This window comes from Balearica regulorum, chromosome 1, assembly GCF_011004875.1.
Source record: "Balearica regulorum gibbericeps isolate bBalReg1 chromosome 1, bBalReg1.pri, whole genome shotgun sequence".
Lineage (NCBI taxonomy): Eukaryota > Metazoa > Chordata > Aves > Gruiformes > Gruidae > Balearica > Balearica regulorum.
This window is the reverse complement of record NC_046184.1, coordinates 36,850,910-36,877,556: the sequence shown is the minus strand read 5'-3', so window position 1 is coordinate 36,877,556 and position 26,647 is coordinate 36,850,910. Positions and strand designations below refer to the sequence as shown.

The 26,647-nt window shown below is 36.5% G+C and overlaps 1 protein-coding gene across 4 annotated transcripts in view; it reads right to left on the bottom strand.

The window, feature by feature from the left end:
* USP15 (ubiquitin specific peptidase 15) overlaps window positions 1-26,647 on the bottom strand; it is a 68,557-nt gene continuing 41,910 nt past the window's right edge. For 2 of the 4 annotated variants that reach the window (XM_075745312.1, XM_075745321.1), the window contains 15 exons: window positions 21,088-21,232; window positions 11,344-11,517; window positions 10,840-10,998; window positions 9,912-10,136; window positions 8,203-8,286; window positions 8,017-8,111; window positions 7,647-7,835; window positions 6,659-6,774; window positions 6,252-6,527; window positions 5,868-5,938; window positions 5,389-5,504; window positions 3,404-3,553; window positions 2,885-2,988; window positions 2,211-2,299; window positions 1-1,900 (listed from right to left, as the gene is read on the bottom strand). In XM_075745312.1, coding sequence (XP_075601427.1) covers window positions 1,715-1,900; window positions 2,211-2,299; window positions 2,885-2,988; window positions 3,404-3,553; window positions 5,389-5,504; window positions 5,868-5,938; window positions 6,252-6,527; window positions 6,659-6,774; window positions 7,647-7,835; window positions 8,017-8,111; window positions 8,203-8,286; window positions 9,912-10,136; window positions 10,840-10,998; window positions 11,344-11,517; window positions 21,088-21,232 — 2,179 coding nt within the window. In that variant the 3' untranslated portion in view covers window positions 1-1,714. Of the gene's footprint in view, window positions 1,901-2,210; window positions 2,300-2,884; window positions 2,989-3,403; window positions 3,554-5,388; window positions 5,521-5,867; window positions 5,939-6,251; window positions 6,528-6,658; window positions 6,775-7,646; window positions 7,836-8,016; window positions 8,112-8,202; window positions 9,631-9,722; window positions 10,137-10,839; window positions 10,999-11,343; window positions 11,518-21,087; window positions 21,233-26,647 lie in introns of all 4 variants that reach the window. The other 2 variants (XR_012834009.1, XR_012834010.1) reach the window with 2 other exon arrangements.

Below are 26,647 nucleotides of genomic sequence, written 5' to 3'. Positions count from 1 at the left end.
TAAGGCCTTGAATAGCTTTATTGAAATCTGTATAAATAAACATGCGCATTTCAAATGTAAACCCAAGTGAACTCAAGTGCAGACAAAATTTTAACCTCTGTCATGCAGGAGGTTAGTTTACATTTAAAAAAAACAAAATCTCAAAGCAGCTTTAAAATACCAGGATGAAACACCAGTTTTAATATCAAGGTATAAAGCAAAGCCATGTCCAACATACCTCATTTATATCCTGGTCAAATGCAATTTTTTAAACTTTTTAATGCTAACATAAATAAATAATTTACCAAAATGTGCACTCACAGAGTGAACTTTTATTTACAATACACAATTTATAACCTATTGTATTTGATTAGTTCAAGTGAAGAACATCATACTTTTTGCTTTTTGCTTTTTTAAATTATTTGAACAGTGGGACACAAAGCAATTCTCCAGGTAGTAGATATGTGAAGTGTGCCCCTGCACTTAAGAGCCCCTCTCAAAGGCAGTATTGTATACAAACCAACAATACATTCTTCCAACTAGATCAAAGGGAAAACAGCAAATTAAAAAAAAAAAAAAGTTTCAAACTGTCACACTTATTTTGGCATCCTGGACCCCTGAACATCGTTAACTAAAATCCAATTCAAAGTTTGTATGCCTTATATACTGTACAGGTTCTGACTCGAACATGCAAAAGCCAATTCTCTTACAATGAGTTACCTTTTCAGATATGCTGTAAGGCTATGGTGAATTCCATCAGAAATACACAAAGAAAATTAACAGGCCTACCTTTAAAGTCATTTTGTTCATTAACAATTTAAAGGCAGGTTATATTGAAAAAACTCTCATCTAAGCCCAATACACAGTCATTACTATGGATACAGAATGCTAATAACTCTGACCCTATTACAGAGTAGTTTGCAAGCTGTCAAACTACGAAAACTGGGGAGAGAGAACTTACAGCACAATTTTAAATTTTGGACTGACATCAGATTAAAATTATGCATGTCTTATAAGCAAGATAACAGGAATTATGTCTGCAGAGTAGATTCCAACAAGCAACAAAGGATACTTACATTTAATTGAAAAACTTTTTGTTAATGCAGCATGAAATCCAGAACCTGTTCCACGGCAGCGGTAAGATGAACATAATATTCTGGATGCTCAACTATATCACAAAAGGTTAAAACACCTTTTCAAGCTATTTCTTCTATTGTGATTGAATTAAAAAAAAATAATTAGGGAGAAACAAAAATTTGCTGTTTCAAGAAAACTACTGCTTATATATTTATGACATTTTTACTTGTAGTCTGTGTGACAGCCTAAGGAACATGTATATATTCATCCAGAAACTAGACTTGGCAGTAGTATTCTTGCAGTACTAAGAAAATAAACGTCAGAAGTCCACAGATTTAACATTTTAGTTATTAACTCACATCCAAAACAAAAGAAAACATAATCCATCAGAACAGCAGCAGAAAACTTAAAAGGGGTTTATTTGTGATTTCCTATATATAGCTTGTGAATACAAGACTGTAAATGCATTAGAGACAATTTCTGTTTAAGTTTTTATTGTTTCACTTCAAGTACTGCACATGTTAAAATGTAATAAAGATTTACATTCTGTTATCTGAAATTCCCCATCTCAGATTTTTATTCTTAATTTGGTGGGCAATTTCACTCTTTCAATAGATCCCCAGTAAGAAAGTCTCTTTTATGGCTTCTAGTTTTTCCATTAGTTAGTGTGCATACAATTTTCATTTTCTATATCGTTATCATTTTCATTGCTGTCTTCATCACTTTCTAGTGGGATGCCTGTGGCAGCTGAAGCACCTTGTTTAGTTTCCCTGTCAAGAGGGAAAAAGCCAGTTCCACTGATTGTGTCCTGCCTCTGGTAGAAGAGCACATATGCTGCTTTGGACTGTAAAAGAGAAAAGTGGAATATGCTCATGAGGCTCCAGACAAAACATTTACAATCCAAATTATCAATTTAATTTTCTTCTTTTTGCTTCCAAGTCTGTAAGGTAAAATTACAAAGAAATCCAAAGCTTTCGTATCAGTCATTTTTGCATGTTGGAACAAACCGTTTTTGGTTTGCGCTGTCCTTTGAAAGAACACAAATTATTACCTACAAATTTACTGCAAGGTTCATGATTTACTCTTCATTTTTCATCCCTCAAGAAGAAAACATCATCAACAGTCCCAATTTTAGAAACACAAAAGGTACTTGCCACTATTTGGTCCTCACATGCAGTGGACACACTACTGTCATCAAAGTAGTACCATTTTCCATCGTCCTTATTTTTTGCAAAAGCAGTATCTAGGACAAAAAAGTACAATGTCTAAGGGCTTTGTATCTTCATAGATGTAATACAATCAGTTGCTAGAGTCTGTTACTGCCAAATACTTGACATTTAACTAACCAAAACCTATTATCACCATTAGACTAGAACTTTCACACTTTTTTTTTTTTTTAGGCAAGAAAAGCTTAACCAATAATGTTCCCCTTCTAAAGAGAATGTATAGTGAGAAAGGACAGTCAAAATAAAATTCCTCAGTCACTTTTTCATTTTTCTCTCTTCTTTCAAGGACATGCACAATGTACAAAAATACAGACAAGTAAGACAAAATCAGCTGTCGGAGTACAGTAGCTCTTATGGAGCTCTTACGTTTTCTCTTTTCACAATATGCATAGCTAGAAGTATAAAAGAATCTGCAGTTATCCTTGAAAGCTCATTCATATAGATTTTTGTGTTAGAATACTTGTGAAAGCATTTCAAGGTAATGAAAAAAATTGTCCCTCGACCATTAAAAAAATACCATTAATTCAAAGTGATCAGTACTTAAATCAAAATAAACACAGAAAGAAAGCTGACATGTAGAATGATATTTGAAATCAACTTACAATGCCCTCCTCCCATTCCTCCATAGTGGTTGGAGACAGCAATCAAGTTGTAGCGGCAAGGCCCTGCATTGGGATTAATAAGGAACTCTGACATGTCCAAGTCACTGTTTAACAAAAAACAAAACACACACACACATAAAAAAAAAAAACAACCAAAAGAAGGTCATGTTAATAATATTCTTAACCATTTCACATTTTGGTGGTCTTTCAGCCCTTTATATTCCCCACCAAAACCACACACACCAGACTACACTGACAGTGCATCTCTTTCACTCTGTGAGGAGCGGAACAGGAACCAGTATCTTAGCCAAAACTACTGATAGAGTTCTTCCATAGTTATCTACTGCTATTATTTTTCCAGGTTCATACTTTTCACCTACAAGCATTTTGTCATCAGCGTTTACTGGATCCACGCATGGAAGCTGAGAACAAAACCATTATACATAATTGCTGGATTAAATGTTGCCTTAGTCATGCCAACTTTAACACTTCCAGCACCAAAATATTTAGGTTTCTTACTTTATTGGAAAGTCAACCAATGTATCCAACTTGTCCCTCATATATCTGCTGTAGGAAAAGCGCTTTAGATGAACTACCAGTACGGGGGGCAGTGACCACAAGTCTAACTTCTTGGTAGCTTGCTGATGTTCTTTACAGTTTGGACAATACCTAAAAGAAAAAAAAAATCAATTTTAAATAACTGCAGTCTGAATGCATGTTAAAATACATTACCATAGAGAAAATAACATAGGAGAAACTGAATGAGCAAAAGCTGAAACATACACACATCTTCTGTTCCAGCTTCTGTTACCAATGCCATTGATATCCCTTCCAGTTTAAAATGTGAGGTGCTAGTGTGCAAGTGTGCTCATGGTGAAGCTCAACAGCATTTTAAACACAAAAGTTGCACCCCCAATAAAGGATTCTCATCTCCTATAGTAGTCCCTGTATCTTTAGTTAAAACACAGCTTTCTCGTATTTTATACAAAAAGTTGAAAGCCATAAATAACAGACAACTGTGGTTCTCGAAAGTTTTAATTTCCAAATTCATCCATCTTCCACCCACCACTAAAACCAGGTAACAGTGACTACGGAACTTGAAAAAACTCCTCACTAAAAAAACCTGCCTCCTTAGTAAGCAAGTACTAAACAGGCTGTGACTTATAAATTTCTGTTCCCTGCAATGCATACTTGAATCTTTCAAGAACTAAGGCCTAAGGAGGAAGGTAAGTAATGCATGGAAATAACTCTTCTGTGAAGTGGTCTACCCATATTCTACATTTTGCTATGTAACAAGTAAAAATCTAGGGGGGGGGGGGGGGGGGGGGGGGGGGGGGGTGGGAAAGAGATGAGCTTTAATTAAAAAAGGCTGCACAAGTGTCTTTACATAGCAACTTCAGATAAAGACAAGAAATTAGGAGAACTGTAAGGGCAGGCTCAAACTGAAGAACTATTCCTAGCACTGGACTAGGGATGATGAGCTCTTGTAGATTAGACCTGTGAAGACCTGACACATGAAGAAAGAATGTGACTAATGACCTCTGGTGAGAAGTATCTAGTAGCAACTGCTTGACTTTAGCAGTAGTTGTATTTGGCAGTTTAAATACTCTGCTTAAAATGTGCTGCAAAAATGGAAGCACTTCAGCGTACTTGAGTTATATGGTATCTCAAATAGTCTATCCAGTGTTGTATAATCCAGGCAACCCAGAAAAAAATGAGAATTTCTAAGTCAGCCCCCTCCCCTGCCAAAATAATGGCGGATCTCTGGTGACAAAGTTTGGAAGTCTCCAAAACTTCTAAGTATCCACAAAAGAAAAAGTGCAGACCCTCTTTTCAAACTTAATTCTGAGCTTCAGATGTTGATGAAGGATTCTTATCTGCTAGAAAATTCCTGGAGAAGAAGGACCTTATGGGAATACCCTGTAATTGCGAATATTGAGACATGATTCTAAATCGGAATTTGGAAGAACCATGAATCAGAATCAAAGTCTCTGCCAAAATCTTAATGGTTGGAACATGAATTTGAGAGGTTCTACTGACTACAAACATCCTCCCATCCCACAAACCTGTTGTTTAAGCACATTCCTATTTCATCTATCAATGTAATGCAAGTTACGTATTTGATGAAAAAAACCTTCGGTATGCACCAACCTTTCTCATCTCAGAAAGTGTTTAAATCACTGCATTGAATTTGGCACAGTATTATTCATTCACTGTGGATCACAGTTCACAGACCAGAATATCTTATGGATCCACCCTTCCTCCTAATTCTGAATGCACTGTCTCCCACACAAACATAAATTGTTACCATATACAGAAGGTTTAGTTAAGCAATGGATCAAAATAGAAAACATTTTGAGAATTTTCAACTACGCTTGAAATTACAAGCTTCAAAATACCATTAAGAAATCAATTAGGTAACTCTGTTAATGGTGAAGTGTGGTTTTGATTACATTTTGAGAAATACACCATAGAACATAACAACTTTAATTTTTTGTCCTTACCATGGGTCTTCAGCACCTAGTTTTTCCTTTGTTGTGAACAGCTCAATGCAATCTTTTAATTTCACAAAGGGCTTTTTAGGAGGTTTATATTCCACACTGTCATGTTTTTCAAAATCCTAAAGAGAAGTATTTCTTGAGTTAAGAGAACAAATGAAACAAAACTCATTTTAGTGATGTCGTCTTACTATAAACAGTAACTACAAAGCTCCTATATATGGAAAAACTGATCAGAAACCATTCAAGTGAAAAGTTTTCACAGCTTCAGATTTACCTCCAAATTAGTAAGCCTCAGATTTGCCAATCACTTAGATGAATAAATTAAGTTTATTTATGACAACATATTACCAATAATGTGAAAAAAAGATATACTAGCTTCTCCTTTTGAAGACTTACAATCTCTTATGTCACATGAATGAAGTTGTATTTTTGACTTTTAAGTTTCATTAGTGCTGGAAACGGGAGCAACATAAACAGCTTACCTCTGCTGCACTATCATCAAAATATCTCTTCTTCAATTCAGGATCCCAATCCAAAGCAAGGAAGGATCTTTCTAAGATTAAAAACATGTTTTCTCTTAATATTATTTCTCACTTTAGATGAAATTGAATTAACTTTGGGCAAACACTCTTCAAAATCAATGAAACAATGCTAGCATGAATTTAAGATGAAGAATTGAAGCACACACAATTTCTGCATTTCTAAGGGTTAATTACAATAACAAATTAATTATTTATACATAATTTACTATTGGAAAAAGAATATATCAAATAGCACACAGAGAGAATGAAACATTATTCTATGGAAGTGGAGTCAGAAAAAACTATCAGAATCAAATGTTGCCCAACCTCTTCCCTATGACTTACCGTCAAGCCTAGGTTGCCTATCATCAAATCTAATGTGCCTGGTATCATCTTTGATGTAGTTTATGTCAGTATTGCCTAAATTATTGAACTGGAATGTAAACAATCGCTTTTTGTGTCCCGTGAGTGGTTGACCTTTGCAAGTATCCTCAGTACATAATCCATTTTCAGAGTCATTGTCACCTCCCACTGAGTCTTCTGACTGGCTGTTTTCATTCTCCGAAGGAAGTTCCTGATCCTGGCTGGATTCATCATCTTGTTCATCTGTTTCCATTTCACCTGACACAATTGGAAGAATAAGGAGGAAGAAATGAAGTAGAATAACAATAATTGAATGACAATACATAATTAACTTCAGTTTCAAATTGAACACAATACACTAAACAAGTTTAGATATTCCACAGTCTTACTTGGAGACCCTTCTTCATGTATTCCATTTGGGCCATTACCATTGATACCATGGTCCTTACAGCAATGTAGGGATCCTTCAGTGTCTTCACTTTCAGTACATGTTTTTACGTATCGGCTAAATATAACAAATGAAAGCTACAGTTAGAATCAATGGATTTTTAAATATTTACATTGTTCAAGCCAGATAATCAAATGGTTACAGCAAATCCTTTCTAGTGTACTGTATTCCTACACCCCTTTCTGACCTATTCAGAATTAATAGTTTTATTGCCCAACATGTCTGTATCTACATCTGAAATTCTGCTTGCCTATGATCCCACGTTTTTGGCAGTTACTTGATTTTGTACAACTTTATTCTTTGTATTAGTCTCTGTTTATCCAGAAATCACTTCTTATCTGTTCATTAACCGTATTTTTTTTATTTAAACACAAAAAAATATATGGGTTTCCTTACAGAGAAAGTTACATCAACAAAAAATGAAGCATAAATTTAAATTGGAGGTTATATGATTCTAATTTCTGCCACATAACAACACTTATTCCAGTCTAGTTTCAGAAAGTGTCTACCATGTAATTTTACAACATAAATTAGTATATAAACTTGTATAGTAGATACAGGAGGTATAACCATAGCAGAATAATTGGCAAAACATTTCCATTTTACCAAGCCCTAACAGACAGCTGTGTATACAGCAGAATTAATTCCCCTAAACTGACAATGCAGATTGACTCTCTGCTGTATTCTCAAGTGATTTTTGGATGAGGTCATGCTAACAACAACAAAAAAATCTAATTACAATCCATGCTAGTTCACATCTCAAGTGGCTAAAATTTTAGATTTAATATATTTAACAGAAAGCAAATAAAAAGACAAAGTACTCAAATCTAATCAGTTTGTTAAGAATGCATGTAAAAATAAGTGCCTACTGATTTCAACTATTAGCATTATTCATAACAAATGTGTTTTTCTTTAAACATTAACCTTACCACATTCTTAGCAGCAACAGGTTATACAGTTTATCTTCAGTATTGTTTCTAGGCACTGCTATGAGAAAAGGTTGACCAAACAGTGAAGAACCACTATGGCTGTAGCTAGTGTGCCTGCACTTTTCCCTTAAACAAACAGGAATTATAACTTGTTCTGTATCTTCTGTTCTATTGATAGCAATTTCAAATCTAAAAGAAAAACAATCAGAAATACAAAAGACAACTGTCATTTAAAAGGCTACAAAAGGGGAAAAATTAAAAAATAGTAAACCCCCCCCAAGATTGGTCTTTATCTTATGTCTAGGTTTTAATCTTTTGCAAATAACTAATCAAACTGCAAAGAGCCATGAAGCACATTATCTGTACTTACACATAAATGTCATCACGTTCCATAATACTACTTAGATTTTCATCCATGCCAAATATCCTATGGAACCTGTGATTGTATATATCAGTAACAATCATCTGAAAAGAAAATGGGAGTATACACATCATTAAATCAGGTTAATAGTTGTTTGAAATGTTCATTGTGCTTCATGTAAGAAATTACTCTTACCTTATCTGCAGCAACACCAGACAAAGCTGACAATGCTGTGCAAAGATCCAATATATTTCCAATTTTGGGAACAACTACTTTGTACTAGAAAAAATAAAATGTCACTTTAATTTCTTAAGAGAACAAATACGCACCAGAATAAAATCAAACAACTTCTCACATGTTCAGCATACTTCACGTATTTCTTTCAGATTCTTGAACTTAAGATGCAAAGTATGTAAATCAATTGACATAAATTCCGAAAGCTGCTGAAAACGTAGTAGTTACCTTCACAACTTTACTCATAAAACCACGCACGCTTCGAATCCTATACTTACTAGTTTACATAATACTACTTTATTTTGTGATGTTATTTTACTTTCTTCATAAGAAGACTAACAGCACCAATTACTTCCATTTACATTTCAACAGCACCTACTTATTGAAGCATTGAAATAGTATGCATGCTATTGACTAGATTCTTGAATTTGGAATACAACACAAGTTGTTTTTAAAGTATTACTGGGGAAAAAAGCAATGGCAGGCAATAAAGACTGAATTCTAATTTCACATGCAGAGAGAGAACCTGATGATTAACAGTCAAAGAAAAATCTCTCTGTGGCTTCCCTTAGTGCAGTACACCTGCAGTTTGTAATGAAATTCCACACACAACTCTTACCTGTTATTTGCATAGTAAATAAAGACAGGATTAATTAGAAATAAGGTATTACAACTTTGTAATTAATTGCCAAGTACAGCATGTGTTTGTTATCTCCTTAAGTCTTACAGTTATCTAGACTCACAAAAGCTCTACTGAACTCGTACTCTTCCCAAACTCTATTCATTCCTGCATAACCATCTCACATGCCGTACAGGGTCATCTTCAACTACTGTGTGCCCCTTGTGCAAACCTGTTCTCACAAATAATTAAATTTCTAGCAGGCTCATCTCCCACTAGTTAATACATGTCCCTTTATCTTTGACTTGCCTAACTCATATTGCCTTTGAGAATGCTCCCTTTCCCCCCACTTTCCTTCTTATAGTATTCTGACTTCAGGAGTTAAAGCCTTTTTGTAAGTCTGCCTAACTGCCTGTGACTTATTTATTTCCTCGCTTATCCCATAAGGTACAGCTAGAAACATTTCATCATGATTTTGTTACCATAACTTATGCACATTGTTTTGTGCCATTCTAAGGTGTATAATACCATCCTTCCTAAAAAAGGCAAGAGAGATACTCTTTACAAAGAAATCTCATCTGAAATTTTTTCTTTTGACTATGAAGTGATAGCACAGAAGAATTCAGGACTACCTACTATATTTAGTCATGGGTTTTTTTGCACCACTTATTACCAATATTTGCCTTTTGAGGCTAAGAAGCTCAGGAATTAAATCTGGATTAAATGTATAAATATTTTTTTTATAACCATACAAGTTCATTATAGCAACACTAAAATAAAATATGAGGACAGCATACATTTTAAAGATTAAGAAGCCTTATTAACAGAACCACAAAGAAATTACCAATATCTTCCTTGAAACTGGTAGAAATATAAAAAGGTATGTATAGTCTTCCTTAGGCTTTTAAGTGGGATTTCAGAACACATATCAGAAAACTAAAGCTTGTTGGATTTGCTAATTGTACTTCTAAATTTAAAAATGTAAATGAACTCAGGTTCATTGTTAATGCCACATGAATCAGGAGTTTTGTACGTAAACTAAGAAGCTTACCTGCATAGGCTTTGCAAGTGGATCCATTCTAACTAAATAAACTTCCAAAGTTCGTTCTTTTTTCATGGGTAACGGAAGTGTCAAGTAACAAAAGGGATCAAAGGTTACAGATATCTTAGCACATTCAGGACAAACTAGAGTGGATTTAAAAAGGCCATGAAATATATCTACAATGATGGAATCATTTCTTTTTAAATGGTTCTCCCAGGCTTCTTCAGCAACCACCTGTAATTAAAGCATGACCTGGGTTATGACAAAGTAGTAGGAAATGAATAGTGAGAATTATTAGTAAGAGTACTTGATAGAACATTCTCAGTTACCACCTAAACATAGAAATCTCACTCCAAAGGACCCTGTAAGATATGTTACTATTCTCAGGATCACAGGTTAAAAGATGTATGCTTTTCCCAGGACAGAGATTCTGCCAGTGGTATTACATAGTCTGAGAGAGACTTCAAGTGCCTTGGGGCAAGACAAAAGCAAATAAAACTATGACTTCCATCTGAAGTAACTCATACTCGTAACAAAAGAAATTATCTATATGCTTGTAGCCCACTGCTAGAAGAGTTTCCCTAACGTGACAGTATGGGAGAGAGACAGAACACTGCATACTGTAGATATAAGAATAAAAGAACAACAGAATGGAAATTGTTTTTCCAACTGAACGCAACATTGCATTGAATAAAAAGGTCTTCAGCAAAGCCTTAACACACACCCCACACCTCCCCCAATTACCTTCCAAATAAACAGAAATTTACACAGGTACTTGAACAAGATCTCCATTTTAAGGTCTTGGCTTATTTTCTGAAATCTCTTCCAGAAAAAGCAACACTTGATCAGTGTCCCAATCTTTCAGTGCACAATCACGTAGAAGTATCTTGCAACGCATAGCCTTGACTAAAATGAAGATCAACACCAAAACCACTACCTTGTCTGGTCTCCCATCTGCATCCTTTAACTGAATGTAAGGCTTTTTCCTAATTCGATTCAAATCCTCATGTAATCCATCCAAGAGAAAAGCCAGTAGCTCTTGACAATCTTGTTGCTGATAACCAGAAAATTGTGGTGCAAATCGTCCCACTTGTGTCTAAAAAACCAAACCAGCAAATACTTTTGGTACCTTAATTGTTATACAGAATAGATACTTCCGAGATGCTACAGCAGAAAGCTGAAAAGGTAAAACCTATAAAGTTAAAAAAGATAAGCTTTTCAATAGAGACAGGAAGCCAGAACTAATTCTCAAAGACCACAGCACAAGAACAGTTGTGCTTACAGAACTTATTTAAACATACATCCAAGTGTTTTAAATGAATGGACTGCATTCTGATGAATATTATTTCATATTCTTATTCTTGCATAGTTCCATAAGTTTTAAACTTAAACTACAAACCCAAAACTGACAACATATATTTGGGTTAAATTCCCTACTTACCTTAAATGCTCTTGGGGTTACATAGCTGTATTTTCCTGACCACATTTGCTTGATAAGCTCTGCATAAGATTTTGCTATTTCACCTCGCATTCCTAAAGGATTGTCAAAATTCAGCTCTTCTTGGTATTTATCATTGAGGAAATATTCTGTAAGAGGAGGTGTGTTGCTCAGACACTGTAAACAGAAACACAGAATTTTTAGAACAGTGATTTGAATTAGTTCTAAACAAAGAATGTTTCAACTTTGTTAAAGTAGCCATGGACAATACTTTAAACTGTAATGCCTAGTGCCTGCAAGACTCTGGGGGGGAAGTCTTTGCCAAGAAACAAATAATGGTTTTAAACCAAGACTGGCTACAGCTATCATTACAAATTATGTACAGATAATATTTTTCAGAAGCGTTACGTAAGAAATTATTAGACATTGTAGTCCAGCCAACCACTGTGTGACAGCACAATTTGTATTGAGGTTCAAAACAAACAAAAGAAGGTGGTTCTTCATACACAAACAGTAGCTTTATGAAACTCCTTGCTGAAAGTTGTTATAGATGCACAAAGTTTACAGGGCCTGAAAGAGAGGCTGCATACATGCTTCAAAGAGAGAGCCAATAGGGATTATTAAATCAAATTACACCACATTCAGAACAACATCTGAGCAGAAAATAGTTGAAAACAGAGAGGGGTTTTTTGGGGTTTTTTTTTGCAGGGGTGGAAGGGAAGGTGAGGATGCTTGCCCTGTTCCTTCTCTTCCTAGGCATTTGCTTATGGATGCTGTTGAAAATAGCAATCTATGCCAGATGGACCAGACCTTGAATCAGAATTGGTACAGCCCTTCCTATGTTCTTTTAAATTTTGTGACGCTGTTTAGAGCTGAAATTAGTTCAAGGAAAGCAAGGGCCTTGGTTTAGACTGAGAGAATGATTTATCCTCTGTACCAGTTTGCCTCTTCTGTCAGCACTTAGTGACAGCAGGATGTAATCACTGAAGCATGATTTAGGAAATTTTGCATGAATTTTAGGAAACCAGTTTGAATTTGTGTGCTACTCCTCACACTCCTTTAAACAAAAACTTCCATCACTCTGAAATGATCCCCATGCCATGCCTTAAAATATAGATTTAGCAAAGTTTCTTCATTGCATATTATAAGGTTTTCTGCATTCTTTCCTCTATTAAAGATTCCAAGAAAGGTCAAATATTTCATCAGTCTCATCTGCCTCTCTGCAAACTAGGGGAAGAACAAAAATTTTACCTCCACATACACTACTGCATAAGATGCAACAATTGAGACTAGAAGAATTACAATTCTATCAAGCGGGGCAAAAAAAGTTATTGTTACTTCCACTTATTATACCTGTGTAATATAACAAAGCAAACCCAGTCATATTCAGTAGAGAGCTGAGTTTCATGCCCATATCACACTCCTTCCTTTCTCTACCTCCTCCACCTCCTCACCTTCAGGAGTTGTCAACACTGCAAAAAAATCCTGGTATTACAGGCCCTTTTGGACACTGAGGATTGAAGAAAGCTCACTTTTCACTTGCTACTACTTTTATTCCTAGTAGTGGTGATCCCAAGCCCCACCTACCTCACAGATCTGTGTTGTCAGTTCTGAACTGATCCATGCAGCTAAAAGCAGAAACACCTGGTCTCTCAAATCCATACAGAAGTGGTCAATCAGGGTTTTCGAAAGATTATTTTTAGCATCAGCCTACGTGAATGGATGGACTACCAAGTTCTATCACACTAAACTAACCATAAATAAAACTACACTTTAGGTAATATTGCATGTTCAATCTGAGTGATGTGACAAATTCTACTGCCCAAAGAAGTCCTGCCCCTTCTCTGCTGATTCTCATCTGACTGCACAATAAACATATTCATCTCACTAACCTGTCAAAAACCTATTTTTTCTCCTCACTTTTCTTCTGGGTTATTTTTGGGCTGGTTTAGGATATCAAATCCGTTCAGCTTAGTGTGAGGAATGTCCAGAAAAAGGTACTAAATGCAAACATAGTAAATTTTCTATGGGTTCTTAGTCAAGCACTACACAATGTGCTGACAGTGTGTTGTTTCACCAAAACCCTAAAAAAAATGTATTTATTTATTTATTTTTAGTTTTTACCCCATAGATTAGTTTTGTCACTTTCTCAGAATATTAATTTATATTTGTCAGGAACATTACTACAGATAATCTCCCTTTTTCCTTGTAACAATTTCCACATAAGATGACACTGATGGCAGTACTGGAATGCACAAGTATCTATCTGAACACAGCAATTTCTGAGATATAGAGCTGACATCTTTTCTAAAATATCAAAGGCCACAACCTTGAAAAGAGTAGCTGCTAAAGGAACTAATGCAGTTGGCCACATACCCACTGATCTTTTCAACATAACTGACAAAGCTAAATAATTACAAACATGTTTCCTCCTTGAAAAGGCCAACAACGGAGAACTATTTAAGATCATAATTAAAGGAAAAAAAAGATCCAGAAGCCAATTTGAAAGGAAGCTCACATGCCTATTTTCTCATGATGTGATATGTTGCAGGTTATCAAGGAAGCCTTATGGAAAGCATCAATAAAAAACCAAAAACCAATGAACTATTAGAACCAAGACAATCTACCAGACAGCAAAGTCACAGATTTATGTGCCCTGTTCAACCTAGTGGTTTTGTTGGGGTTTTTTTGTTTGTTTTAAAACACAGACATCGGTAAACTAACAAGTATACCAACAGATGAAACCAAAAAAGCTAAACAAATACAGTAAAACTACAGAAAAATATTTGTGAACTAAAGAGATAGCAGAATGGTACTTCATTGCAGGTATTCCACAAGTATTCCACAAAACTTCTATAAAGTGCTCAGTCTCTAAACCCAAACTGGTCGTTTAGCTAAATGATCATGGGAAAAGATGGAACACAATGTAGAAAACTCCAAGACCAACTGTGAAACAACAAACTGCAGAAGAAAAGGACAGGTCTTCAGCATGACAGAGGTTAACATTGAAATTATATTCCATGTTACATATTATTACTTGGAAAAAAAGGGGGAAAAAAAAAAGGATTTTTCTGTAGCAGAACAATCTGTGGATAGCAACTATTTATCAAGGGATCATAATGAACCTCCAAGAAAATTAGACAAACAATGCAACTGGATGAAACAAAGCTTCACACAATTTGTGCATCAACTGTATTATGCAACACTGCATGCATTGTTGATGTACATCCACATGCATACAAACACCATGGAAGAATTCTAAACTACTGAGTCAAAAATCACCTGTAAAGACAGATATAGTCTACTGTTTAGAGAGCACAGCTGTAACTAGTAGGGTGTGGGAGACATTAAGATGCACAGGAAAATGAACAATAAATAATCTTTATTTTTAGTGCCTTATATATATGTATCTCTCAATGCTGTAGCCTCACTGGAATATTGTAATTCAAATACCAGACTATGATCTTGTTAACAAGTCCATCTGTCCAATGAAACCTTCATATAAGTGGAAAAATAATAATAAAAATAGTCATGTTATACTTGTCTAAATCCATATAATTTAAGTATGGGAAAACTCTGATAAAAGAGTTTGCAAGGAGTCTGATTGTTTAATTGATAAAAAGAAAATAAAACGAGTGAAGAAAGAGGGCCACCAAGACAGTCAGTGGCCCGGGAGCACTTGCCCCGTGAGAAAAGGCTTAAGCATCGGGGTTTGTTCAGCCTGCAGAGAAGAGTGTTACAGGGAAACCCAATAGCGGCCTTCTGGTACCTACAGGGAAGTTAAGGAGAAGATGAAACCAGGCTCTTTGCAGTGGTGCACAGTGGGAGGACAAGAAACAATTGGCATAAGTTGAAACAAGAGAGGTTAAGGATATAAGGAAACAAGTTTTCACTGTAAGAAGAGTCAAGCAGTGGAACCGAGAAGCTGTGCAGCCTTCGAGGAGGTTTTCAAGACCCAATTGGATAAACCTCTGGACAACCTGGTCTGACCTCAGAGCTGACCTTCCTTAGAGCAGAAGTTTCCAGTTTCACTAGAAAACTCCTGAAGTTCCTTCTAACCCAAATTATCCTATGATGCTAAAGTAATGAGAAAACATTTATTCACATCCCATAAGGGATATTACATGGAAATAATGATAAAAATAAAATTTCAAAGCAAACATCATTACCTATTATGCTAGTGAACTGGAGAAATGAGAAGCAGACAATAAGATCATGAAATTGAGCTAACAATTGAGGGTTCCTGTAAGTATCATGGTTCTTCAGCTGTCCTATTTAATAACAATTTTATGCAAGGGACATTGAAATTTCCTATTTCAGCCTTCTACTAAAAGACCAAGAGCTGACGGACTGAAAGAAAGATCCAAGTAATAGGAGAAAAAGTAAATTACTTTATACCTGTCTATCCTACTTTTGTCTGAAGCACTTAGTGTCAGACACGGTAAGGAGCACTCAGCTAATACACCCCTTAAACCAAACTCCAACGAAACAGAGCACTAAACCCTTACTCATTTCAGGTTTTGGTGAAGAGATGTTACGTTTTGTCTGGATAAATTCATAGCCACAAATAATTAGAGGGAATGTTAATCAGCTTTTTGAAGAAAGAAAACTGCTGAAATACCCCATTGCAAAGCTTTCAATAGCTTTCAATAGCTGTTGTTCAAAGGTCAAGTATATATATATTCACACTGATGGAAAAAACAAAAAAAAATTAAAATGTGAGGGGAAAAAAGCATTTTTAATTAAAACATTTACTTTCATTCTTCTCCTATTTTTGAATTACAAAATGAAAACTTTGTGAACTCTCAGATTTTCACTACAAAAAGAAAAAAAACAAAAACATTTCCCACAGAGCTCTAATCACTAGTATGCCACCAATAGGGCAAAGCAATACTTAGGTAACATCCACAGGTGGCAGCACAGCAATGCTCGAGGAGATTCATAGTTTTCTAATTTTTTTCAGCTTAGAATACAGTCATGTACATGAGTGAATGTGAATAAAACATCTACTTGCCAAATGCTTTTTTTTTTTAATATGGGTTCAAGCATTCATAATAATATATTTTCATAAAGTCCACAAGCTCCCTATTGTCCTTCCTGTTTTATTTAATGCTCAGATCTGCAAAAGCATTTAGGCCTTAATAATAAAATAATAATCAAGCCTTAGGTGTTAGCACTGAAGTAAGTTAGATACATAAAACAGGCCTTCAAAAGAATCTGAAAAATCTACAAAAAAGGTTCAATGCAACCAAAATATGAAATAATATTGAATTATTGCTTTTTTTTAATAAGAAACAGTTATAAGACAACAGCACTTGGGAGAAATACAATGGTATCTTAACCTTCCTGACCTTACTCCTACTCAGCTTGCAGTTGTTTGTGGTACCACAGAGGATCTTACCCATCTCTTCACCATCTTTCCTCTAGTGGTCTTGAGCTTTGTTAACACTGAAAGCCCCTACTTGGAAAAGCAAAGGTCTCTTTACAATAATCATTAGAAGCATGAAGGGGCAAGTTTAATCTTACCTATAGATGAACTTTCACCTATATTAATGAACTTGCAACAAAATTTAAGACACTGCCAGGATTATCATATATCTATCTGGTATGGTTACAGGGCAAAAATCTTCAGACAAGTTTATCAGACTCTGGAGAGCAAGAAAAAACTGTCCCTCTTTTTCAAGGAACACTGATAACAGTTCGATGCAAACCATCTTCACTGTACACGACATGAGAGCAAAGAGAAGCTGTCTGAGAAACGAAGTGGTTTCTGAAGCAGAAATGACTCTTATATGAACACTAAGGGGCCTCAATGCTGTCTGGGAAGGATGAATATCTGAGAAAACTGGTAATCAGCAGGAGAGTGGATAAACTAAGCTCTGCTTCTGTTGAAGGAAGCTACATTAATTACACTCAGCAGTGACTGAATGGAAGGGATCAAAGCAGATCTTTTGGAATAGAACATGAATGGAATTGGAAACTATTTCAGAGTTCAAAACTCTACAGTAAGCTATTTTGTTTAAAGAAAAACACATTTATCCTGACAAACCCTGTGTTGACATAAATGTGAAGGAAGACACCTTAAGGTAAATAAGCTAGAGTAGGTAACCAAAGCAAATCAGAGAATGACAGAATAGTTGAAGTTGGAAGGCACCTCTGGAGATGGTCTAGCTCAGTCCCCTGCTCAAAGAAGGGACACCTAGAGCAGGTTGCTTGGGACTGTGCCCAGTCAGGTTTTGAGCATCTCCAAGGATGCAGGCTCCACAGCCTCCCAGGAAAAACTATTCCACTGTTTGACAACCCTCACTGTAAAACAGAATTTCTTATGTTTAGACAGACTTGCCTGTGCTTCAGTTTGTGCCCATAGCCTCTTCTCCTTTCAATGGGCACCACTGAGAAGGGTTTTGCTCCATCATCTTCTTCATTCCTTCCCATTGGGTATTTCTACACATTGATAAGATGGCTCTGGAGCCTTCTCTTCTCCAGGCTGAACAGTCCCAGCTCTCTCAGCCTCTCCACGTAGGTGAGATGCTGCAATCCCTTCATCACCTTTGTGGCCTCTGACTGACCTCGCTCCAGTATATCCCTGTCTCTCGGGTACCGGGGAGCCCAGAAGTGAAGCCAGCACTCCAGGGGTGCCTCGCCAGCGCCGAGTGGAGGAGAAGGATCACCTCCCTTGACCTGCTGGCAATGCTTTGCCCACTGCAGCCCAGGAGGCTGTTGGCTGCCTTGTCCACAAGGACACATTGCTGGCTCACGCTCAGCTTTTTGTCCAGCAGAACTCCAGGTGCCTCTCTGCCAAGCTGCTTTCCATCTGGTCGCCCGTCCTGCCACACCCCAGTGTGTACTGGTGCTTGGGGTTATTCCTCCTCTCGTGCAGGCCTTTGCATTTCCTTTGCTTGAACTTCATGAGGTTCCTGTCTGCCCATTTCTCCAGCCTGCTGAGGTCCCTCTCAATGGCAGTACACTCATCTGGTATATCGGTCCCTCCTTCCAGATTCGTGTCATCTCTACTCTTGCTGAGGGTGCACTCAGCCCCATCATCCAGTTCAAAGCCTAGAGCATCCAATATTCCCAAGCAGAATACTCTAGTCTGCCATGCACATACTATCTGGCCCATCCCTTTGTTGCTTCCAAGATTACACAAGATCAACTGCGTTCAAGAGTGCTTTGGCCAGAGGTACTGCACCTCTAGCCAGAATAATTCAGTGTTACTCTGGGAACAGTAGGAGGTAAAATTAATGACAAATTAGTGCAGTGAAATGTATGCTTTCAGTGTAATTGGAAAAAAAAGTAGAAGTTAAGTGATAGCAAGAGGAAGAGGACAGTAGAACTGACACTCTGCGAGACCTTAATGTGTTAAAAACATGTCATACTTTCACTAAAAAGCACTTTCATGGATTTCTTAGATAACATTAAACTCCGAACAATACTTTGGGAGATATAGTAGGTGGAACTGAAAGATACTTTACACTTCCTTGCTAAGAAAGCTGCCAAATAATGCATTTGAAAAAACACACCATCAAGGACATACTAAAGGGATCATGCCAAACTAAAAGCTGTACTGCTCAATAAACACCTACTTGTCTGATTCAGGGCACTGTCTTGTGAATCAGCAAAATTGTATTTACTAATTTACACTACAGTTACTCAGAACTTATTTGAACACTTGATTCCCTAGATATAACTGAAAAGCAATGAAGTCAAAGCTGACATGATTTAGAACGGAGACCTCAGAGTTAAATCCAGTTAATGGGATACTGATGTGAACTGTAATAAGGTTGTTAAGCTTTATAAGAATCCTAAAGGCAATAACCCATGCTTATAATTCTCATCTAAAAGGTTTTAAATCTACATATATGCAAATTAATGTATACCAGTTTACCAAGTAATCAAAGTTATCCTTGTTTTTAATCAGTCTAGCCTGACGAACAGTGCAGCATCATAAAAAAAAATTTCACTATGTGCTAAGACCATTTTTTAAATTCAACTTTTAAAAGACAATTCTGGTTCACACACTAGACAGAAAATACATTTTTTTTCTTTACAATAGCATAATGACGCAATTCAGTAATTAAGAGAGGTTACATATAGCACTTTTATTTAGAACGGACGCTGCAAAATGTGTCCCCCTCCCTCTTTCAGTTTAGCCATCTTTCGTGCACTATGCTAAAAAAAAAAATTTAATTACTTCCTGCACTGTTCAACTTCTCTTCAAGTATCCTCATGAAAACATTTTTAGAAACATGAATAAACTGAGCTTTATGGATGCCTTATATAAATAAGTATGGAATAACCCCATACACCACTGCAGGCTGGGGGCTGCCTGGCTAGAAAGCAGCTTTGCGTAAGATGACCCAGCGGGTCATGACTGGGGAAATGTGGAAGAGCCAGCAGTGCATCCCCGTGGGAAAGGTGGCCAATTGCAAGCTGGCTGTATTAGCCATAGTAGCCAGAGGCAAAGGTAAGCAGGGCGTCCCCTCTATTTGGCACTTTGTGAGACTGCTGCTGGAGCACTGTCCCATTTAGGGCTCCCCAGTGTAAGAAAGAGTGGAGGGGGGCCACCAACGTGATTAGGGGGCTGGAGAACAACATGCAAGGAAAAGTTGAGAGCTGTATACATTTGTTCCATGTGAAGATGACAAGACTAAAGGGGGAGCTTGTGGGGGTCTGCAGCTACCTAATGGGAGGCTAGAGAGAAGCGGAGCCAGACTCTTCTAGGAAGCATGCAGTGACAGACCAGTGTAATGGACACAAACAGGAGGTGGGATCCATGATCATTCTGGGGTCCCTGTGAACCCAAATTATTCTAGAAAATCTGCACAGACTATGAAATTCTAGAATATGTCTTCTTTTGAACAAATTTCAACAACTTCATAAACTTAGCTTATAAATGTATCTGAAACGACTTTTTTCCTGAACAGGCTAAAGAAGGAATTCAACATTATTATTTTTTTTAATTTTGCCCAAAGAAATCACAAACATAAGTTGGGAACCCTAGTGATGACAAAGGAGGAGATTAACTCTGAAGTATGCTTGGTTAAGATCTAGTATCTTTATACTCAGCAGGAAAAAAATGTGAACAAGAACTTAAATACACTTTAGAGATTTTTGACATAAGACTATTTGATGACAAAACATGAGTTCCAGAACTAAACAAATTCAAATTAAACTACTACTTCTTTCTGATCATTAATTAATCTACCACTGCAGCTTCCACTTAGGAGTTGGGTTTTTTTTGTCTTGGTAAGAGTAATACTAGGTATACTAGTACTTCTCTTGCAATCATAGCAAAGAAGCAAGCTGTTACATTCCTGTAAAATATCTCATCCATGAGCTACATTCAAAGGTTCCCTGCACATTAAGCACATGATAATTAGTTAGAAATGAGGGCCCACTAAGCCACCAGTCATCTACTTTCTAACACTTCAGCACTACAATCTGTACTCAAGTGCATTTCAAAAGGAAAAAGTATTTTTTGTGACATGCATGCATGGCAATCATTACAAAAAGCAAAGAATCCCACTTAAGGGTTCACTCATGTCAATTCTCTTTCTGACATTGCAAAAACAGGGGAAACAAGGAATGAAGCTATGTAAATCCACTTTTCTAGTAAAAACTTCCTCACTTTTAATGCTATCCTGCTACTTAATGAAGTCTCTTAATATTAGTTTCCAAAGGTGACAAAATGTAACAAAATACCTTTCCAAACAATAAGACAAGCTCACCTCATTCTAAAGTACGTACCTGAATTGCTGAATTCATGAAACATGTATTCCCCAAGTTACTCAGGCCACACAGGCCTGGCTGCTCATTGTGTCTTCCTGGCTCTGAATAATCATAATTCTTATAAGCAGTATATGATGGGAGACAATAGTTTGAATTTTTCACACTGTAAAAAAACAAAACATCTTTCACAATGTAAACGTACTCTATAGTACTTTAATACATACAAGTACTTTATAAACTTAAATGATTAAAAATGTTAAAGTAACTTCTGTGAACAAGAAAGGATTTAAAAGAAGTATTTAACTTCGGTAATAACATTACTTTCAATTTAAAAGTCACCTGTGCAAACAACCAAAATCTCATGTACTGCAATAACTGTAATTGTATCCCTACCCCTTTGCGATAGGAGTAGCTTCACAGCTTACTCTATTCTTCATTGCTCCATCAAATTTAATACACCCAGACTTTAGACACCACCAGCAGCAATCAATCATTTACGTCCCTTTTGCATCCTGCTACTGCAAGAGTGAGGTCGGTGGGAATGGGAACGCAGAGTTACAGGTGAAAGCTGAGATTTCCAAGGCCACTGTGGCATAGCCGCCTCACTGCATCAGAGAGTCTATTTATAGCTTCCCTGCTAGGACAGCACAATCCAGCATGCAAATGCAGGAAAGCCTTGAGAGGTAAAAGAATGCGCAAAATGCCTTGTAATAACTTCATTATAAATCTCTATGATGCATCTGTTTGGAGAAACTGGAGAAGACTGAAATAGGTAAAATGGCAAGATTTAAAGCAATTTGTTTCCAGATGAAGTCATGCAGATACTAAATATATAATAACCCTCAAAACAGTAAAGTAAGCATATCCAAGAACACTAGGAAGGGAAAAGAATCTTGTAAGAGGATGCTCTGTAATATTACAGATACTAGAAAAAACAACCAACCAGAAAAGTTAAACTCTTTCTTAAACTATTTCAGGCACTGATCATAATGAAATCTGTGTGATAGTAGCTTTGGCTAAAGTTCAAAAGTATTTCTGCAGTCACTTAGCATTATTCACATTAGAAGCAACTTGGACAAAAATTTGAAAGTCAATCGTTAAGAATGACAAGCAAAAATATGCAGTGCAAAAAGTCAATCCCAAAAACCCCTTGAGATTTATAATTATAAAAGTCTGAGGATTCAAGTGCCCAATAGCACACTCCAGCCATTATTCCTGAACAGTACCACAGACTTTAAATCCAACTGAATTCCAACTGTTCCCTCAGTGCACAATTGCTCACTTTTCATGAGTAACAGTTGCTTTGTTTCAATCACAAGAGTTACTGAAAATTTCAAACAGAAGGGGAAAAAAATTTGTCCCTCTTCCGATGGCCTCAGGAATCTGTAGTTTATAGCTCCGCTGTTCATAAAGCTGTTGTTCTCAAACTTTTACATCTGATCATTTCAATCCAATAGGTGACTTTCCTATCAGTCCTTCCCTTTTCCATACACACGCATTTTCTCTGCTCTCTGGCTTGCCCCCAAACTAGCTAAGTGGCATTGTGTTTACTGGTCATTTTCCATGAAAAATCCCTGTAAAGTTAGTTTAGCCTGTTCAGCTTAATCCTACCTTAAATGCTTCACCCTAGTTTACACAAGATACTTGTGGGGCCCACATATCCTTCAAGCTTGCTTCTGTGGTCGACCCTTCCCTATCATTAGTTCCTGGTTCATGCATGCATAAGAGATCCCCAGAGAAAATCACCTTCCCTCTCCTTTGCAGCTGCAGTCCAGCTACTGCAATCAACCCTGGTTCCCTTAAGCTGGCAAGCCTTAGTACTCCCAGGAAGAAAAGGCACAAGGTTGCCACTGGTGCTAGTGTAACTTCCACAATACAACCAACCCACTGACCCAGCCCAGCAGTGCACAGCAGCAATAGAAATGCACATGTACAGGGTATACAATAAGCTTCTACTTTCAGCCCTGCTTGCTTCCTACTGTTTTCCTCACCTGATTCAGAGATTACACTTTTCTCATGGTTAATAGAAGAGAAATATCTTTTGGAAATTTAGGACAGTAGGGGTAATAAACAGACTGAATGTACTTTTCCTGGGAATTTTCACTCCTTTTTCCTTCTCTGCAGCCTTCCCTCCTTCATGACCTGCCACCTTAGGAGGGACACTAGAAATGTAATTGGTGTCTTTTGGCTATAGTGCATTCACGTCAAAGATTTCCTCAAATTACTTGAGTAACATCTTGATAATTTAATTCAAGATAATTGTAATGCAGATAGATCCTCAGTGTTGGTTTGCTCTAAGGGACAAACTGTCAGAATTTATTTCTCAAAAGGGAAAGCCATTTCTGAGCTCTTTCATCTTCCATACCAGCCCACAGAAATACATTTGAGGGCTTTAGAGAATATGGTTACCACACTCATCCTGTGACTCAGGCCTATTCATATATTTCTCTTTCAGGGTTCTGTGGTAATTTATCAAAAAATAACCAGCAAAATACTGTGCCTACTATGTGCAGGAGACTAGGAGATGTCTCTTTACAGCTTTATCAGTCTGCAAACTTCATTTTTTTATTTTTATTTAACTTACATTGTGCCTCTGCTTTTCATGCTTTTGAGACTGGACAAAAAATAAAGTATTATTAACAGTCAGTTGTAAATGGCCAACAATAGAAAGCGAGTAAAGATGCAAGGCAAGTCTACATAAACTTCATTCAAACAGAAATGCCCTAGAAAAAGTAACTTGTGATAGCATGTCCCCAACCTCCATCTGTTTTTCCCACAAAACCTTCAGAAAGTTGCCTTTAATGAAGGAACAATGCATGGAAAAGCAGAGGGGTAGTATTGGAATGTGGTGGTCAAGTAAGGGCAACAACAGAAACACCACACTGATGGCTCTTAGAAAAAATTGCTGCTCAAAGTAAGGCAAGGCTTGAAAAAATGAAACCATCTTCAGATCCTTGAACAGCTAAACAGAGTTCTTGAAGTAGTGAAAATGGTAAAGGGAGGTTTCCGAACGAGATTTTATTATCTGTAAATCTATACATTTTGAGTTGCATATGCCATATTTGAAACAAGTTTTATGTACTGTCTGTATCCTGCCTTTGAACCTCAAAGCAGCTTTCAGATGATGAAGAACCCAGAGCACTCATTGTGTAGTTGGAGCTCTGGGAAGCTGGATTTCAAGAGAGAAGTTTGGAAAAGCATTGCTAGCTTTGGAAAGGACACAATTTGACAGTGGAGTGCCATATACCAACAATAGGTATAGCAAAGGGAATTTGAGTTGCAAGAATGAGCCCAGGAAATTAGAAGTTTGTAACACTTACTGAGCTCTGTAATATTTCAACCACTTTAACACACTGCCAATGTGTTTTTGTGACCAGCCACTTTAACAAACCCTTAATGGGGTTCCATCAATTTTTAGAGATGCCTGAAGCAGCAGGAGAGACCCATGTCACTACGCAAAGACTACCGTCTTTGTTATTGTTCATGATCATGGTCTGGAAAGCAAAAGTTAATATTATAATCTATTTAAATAAAGTTAAAAAAAATCACCTTCCTCATAATATTTGCCTATGTGTCAAATGCAACATGAAGAAACTGTTCCTACAGGTGATGTAATTTACATTTATACTTCTTCAAATAAGCATATTGAAATATACCAAGCATGTGAACAAAGCTACCAGCTGTTCATCTTCTGACAAGCTGACACTACTGAATGATGAAGCAAGTAATTTTAGGAGCCTGAAACGATGGTTACAAATGAAGAAAACAAAACAACTTTTCACTTAATTCCCCAAAAGCAAAATCCCTGTTCAACTGTTTTTAATCCCCTCCCCACATAATTTAAAAAATACCAAGTGACATGAAAGGTATTGCTTTATAACAGCAATAAACAGAAATTCCAGTAAGACCTAAATGATGCGTGTGTCTCCCTGCTCTTCTGAATCCACTAACACATATTATGCTAATCCTCCTATGTTATTCTTTCAACAAGATCACCTGTAAAGGCAAAAGAACATCAATGATCAATTATTTGGAATCCTTCATTCCATCAAATGCAAACTCACAATTACAGAAACGAAGGCTTTGGACCTGATAAAATTTGCACAAGCTATTTCCATTATTTAATGTATGACTAGCTCAGCACACAATTAAGTATTTACCAATTTGAGGCTTACTATTACTCAGAACACTGGATTAGATAAGTATTACAGAAACGTGTACCATATAAAGAAACATGATACTTTTCAGAGTTTTAATCTATTTTGTACTCCATAGCCAAGCTGTAATAATTGCAAACACAGGCTTGCAACGACTAGCATTTATGACTATTACTACACGCAACCTGTTGTTTGCTTTTTCTGCCTTACAAATCAGCTTTGTCAGCTAAAATTATCTTCAAAACAAATGTCGGTATTTCTTTTAGAGTCACAGCCACTCACGTCCATATGGAGGTGCCAATGGATCCTGGAAAGCCGCAAATGTATAATTTTGCTATTGCACTAACGATAACGTGCAATGTAAGAGGCAGTAAGGCAGAAACATGAAAATAAATTCCAGGCAAAGCTGACATTAAGTCATTAATTAAGGAAGTAATGAAAAGAAGATAGCATTAATTAATGGAAAAGAAGTGCTTTCTTAGACAAGGAGATATTTGTGAGAAGAGCAGAACATAGGAAGAAACTGATCTTAACCCAGAATGATGTAATACAATTAAATACAGAGATCTATCTTTCCATTTACCTTTTCAAGCCCAAAATTCTTAGTGCAACCTATGTGCTTTAAAGTACATAGTGTATTAATGGAATGACTTCTCTATCACTGAACTAGTTCATCTTGAACACGTATTCTGACAGAAGTGCTGCTAAAGATTCTCATGTACTATATATATATTGCAGTGAATTATAAATTTGTGGGTTTTAAATATTTATTTTAAACTCATCATAATTGGTTCATTGTTGTAAGGAAAACCATATACTTCTGCACTGAACATCTGCCTTATATAACATCCAGATATACACTGGTTTGAGTTACAAGAGAAAAATAGCTGGTATTTCATAACACTATAAAGAACATGTACCTACTATCTGATTTACAAACATTTAAATTATAATTAAGGCACTTCAATGGACCAATTCCTTATCAAATCTGAATTTTATATCACTTCCTTTTAAACACATATTTCTGTTGAAAATCCTGAAATTAAAACAAAACAAAAAACAAAGAAAAAACAACCCCAGAATTTTACCTTAAGTTCTAAAAGCTCCCATTTTGGCTCCAAAATAAACCAAGAAATAAAAATAAAATTGGCTAAAGCAAGTGAAGAAACTATCTTTAAAAGCTGCAAGAGCTGGCAACAGGTTTCATAAGTACTTCCTAAAAATAACTACAGCATCACTAGGGAGAAGCTAACATTAAAAAACAGAAGAGGAAAAAAAAAAGAAGGAAAAAAAATTAGAAAAAGAAGACAGCCTTCCTGGCTTGATTTAAAATGGTAGCTCCCTAGGAAAAAGTAACTGTTAAGCTTTGGTTTTGGCATTACAACTGTCTTTTGCATAAGCAATGGGGGAAGGAGAGATTA